We start from the raw sequence: 2,604 nt of genomic DNA, 5'->3' as shown, positions 1-2,604 counted from the left end.
TGTTAACTTTTTTTTTTTTTTTTATTAATTGCTTCTTACTTTTGTCTTCACTGTGTCTCTTACTGGCTTCCCAGTCATTATTTCATGGAGATGATCTAAAGGAAAGTAGAATTCAGGAGGTATTTGTAACTTCTTGATATATTTTATCTTGCAAGCCTATCCCAACTTCTTTCACATAACACTCTGGAGTGACTGGTTCGTATGTCATATATTCCAGGTAGACATGGATATGGAAGATGATATTGGAGATGCTTTGCCTGCAGCACAAGGAAGAGAAGCCGAGAAAGTTGTTGACCCTCTTGTCAGGGATGACACAAGTAGTGTCCTTTAGCCCATTACCGTTTTATGGTTGTATTTCACCTATGCTATTAGTGTCATTTTTTAGGTGCATTGGATCAGTCTTACCCAACCATAGTGTAGCTGGGTTCCTTCTATAATGTTGTAAAAGTTTATGCTAGCATAGAGTTATTTTAAATTATCAATAAATAACTAAAAAAGAATGCCAGTGTTTAACTTGGAACTTGAAAAATTAGTATTCAGGCTAATATTTGAGTCCAGTTGGTATCTGTTAATCCATTTTCATTGGCTTGACTTGGTCTGATTGCAAAGTCAATATACTTAAGGGAGTAATATAGAATTTCTGAAGACTGTTGACTAAATACAGATTTTTATGCAACGAGTCATCATAATCATAGTTCAAGGAAATTAGATTCATAATTTTTTGTTTGGTTGCTTTCTTTTCTTATTTATTTTAATTGAAGTAAACAAATATTGCTGTTGTTATCTTCTATGATGACAAGCAAACCAGGTTTATCTCACTAGGTTGGGTTACATGGCTCTATGTTTCATCCAAAAACAATTGCTTTAGTTCTCTTATTATCACTTTTTGTTCCCTGGATTTGGATCTTAAACTGTATTATATATAATGGAGGTTTATTGCATAGTAAATAGGATTTCTGGTGTATCACCTCTTCAATATTGATGACTCTCTGTGCTATACTTCATAATATCTTCATAATGTTTTGAGTAAAGTTTTATGGGATGCTTTTTCTTGTTTGTCTAGCATGTCTTTTCATTGTTGTTAGCCCTTTAAAATATAGGTTCAATTAAGGAGGATGTGAAGGGAGGGGATGCTGAAGGGGAGCATCCAACAGAAGTCAGGGAATTGGGCAAAAGCAAATGGTCAGAAGATTTTGGTGAAGATGACACTGATCAAACTGAAGGTATGAGGGGCAATATTAATGCTCTATCTGGGTTAATTCATCAATATGGCAAGGAACGAAAATCTGTACATTGGGGTGATCAGGTATGATACGTATGATCATGTTTGATACATTTGAAAGCTTGGGCCTGTTCGGATTGTGTTTATGTTTTCTAATTTTAGGAAAAGGTGAAAATAGGAAGTGAAACAAAAAATAGGATCTTAGTGTTTCACTGTTTTTTCTTCACAAAATTTTAGAAACAAAAAGCACTGAAAATGAAAACAGAAAATGTTTTCTTAAACCAAACAGGCCCTTTGAAGTTCCATTTGAAGACTGTTCTAGTTTCATACTTTTGTAGCAAAAAAATGCATATTTTCTTTTCCGGTTTTCTTTTTGGGTTGAATAGGAGGTAGGGGAAGGGGGATGGTGCAGGGATTAAACCATGACATCAAGTACACAGGAAAGAAAATATCTCTGTAGTTTTCTGTTTTCTATATTTATACATACATGTTTTATTCCCATCCTTGGTTTCTGCTTTGTTATCATGATTCATTTTTACCCTTGAGGTCTCTGAGAAAGGGGAGTCGCACATATTGCAATTATTTATATATAAGTTCGAAATATGGCCACAACAATAACAGTGGTACAGCTTTTGAGGCTTTTCCATTGTACGTGTTTCCTTAATCTCAGCACCCCCACCCTTGTGCCTTGAATTATCATTTCAGGCTGGCAAGTCAGGGTTCTCAATAGGAGCTGCAAGGAAGTTAAATGGTTTGTCTTTAGTGATTGGACCTGGTGCTGGATACAACCTGGTTAGTTTCTTGCTTTGTATCTTCATTTTCATTTCACTACTGTTCTTTGATTTTCCTTTCTATTCAGTGTTTTCTGATATCTGTGCAACATATTCGGTTTCACGGTTTTCTACTTCCATTTTCCTACTTTTCTTTACAACAAAGTTAAGGCTTTGTTTGGTTTTTGCTTTTATTTTTCGTGTTTTACACTTCAGTTACCCATTTTCATATTTTCCCTTAACAAAATCTTAAAAATGATAACACTAAGGGTGAAGATAAGCACACACCCAATTTAACTAATGACACACCCTTTGTGTATGGACAAAAATATTATTTTTTCCCCCCACTAACTATTTCTCTCTTGGAAGCTTTTTGTAAATGAAGACGCAGAGCATAAACGGCATTATCGTCACATCTCCACCCTCTGTAGTTGCCTCCACTGTTGCTGGTCATCACTACTTGCAAATCCGTCTCCTTCTCAGTCGCCTTCTCCCTCTCTAACTCGGTCCCCTTCTACTTCCTCGAATCCGTTTCTTTAATTAAAAATATTTTATGTGGGTGAGAGAAGAGGTGCTGGTGGGGTGAGAGAAGAGGTGCTGGTGAGGTGACAG

General features: G+C 35.9%; 1 protein-coding gene across 2 annotated transcripts in view; it reads left to right on the top strand.

Moving 5' to 3' along the window:
- LOC107633491 (pollen-specific leucine-rich repeat extensin-like protein 1) overlaps positions 1-2,604 on the top strand; it is a 9,306-nt gene that overhangs the window by 5,644 nt on the left and 1,058 nt on the right. The window contains exons 9-12 of one of the 2 annotated variants that reach the window (XM_016337118.2): positions 75-119; positions 218-317; positions 1,101-1,223; positions 1,928-2,014. In XM_016337118.2, coding sequence (XP_016192604.1) covers positions 75-119; positions 218-317; positions 1,101-1,223; positions 1,928-2,014 — 355 coding nt within the window. Of the gene's footprint in view, positions 1-74; positions 120-217; positions 318-1,100; positions 1,307-1,927; positions 2,015-2,604 lie in introns of both variants that reach the window. The other variant, XM_016337113.2, reaches the window with a different exon arrangement.

This window comes from Arachis ipaensis, chromosome B01 (genome assembly GCF_000816755.2).
Source record: "Arachis ipaensis cultivar K30076 chromosome B01, Araip1.1, whole genome shotgun sequence".
Lineage (NCBI taxonomy): Eukaryota > Viridiplantae > Streptophyta > Magnoliopsida > Fabales > Fabaceae > Arachis > Arachis ipaensis.
Note: the sequence above shows the minus strand (reverse complement) of the source record. Positions and strands in the feature narration are given on the sequence as shown.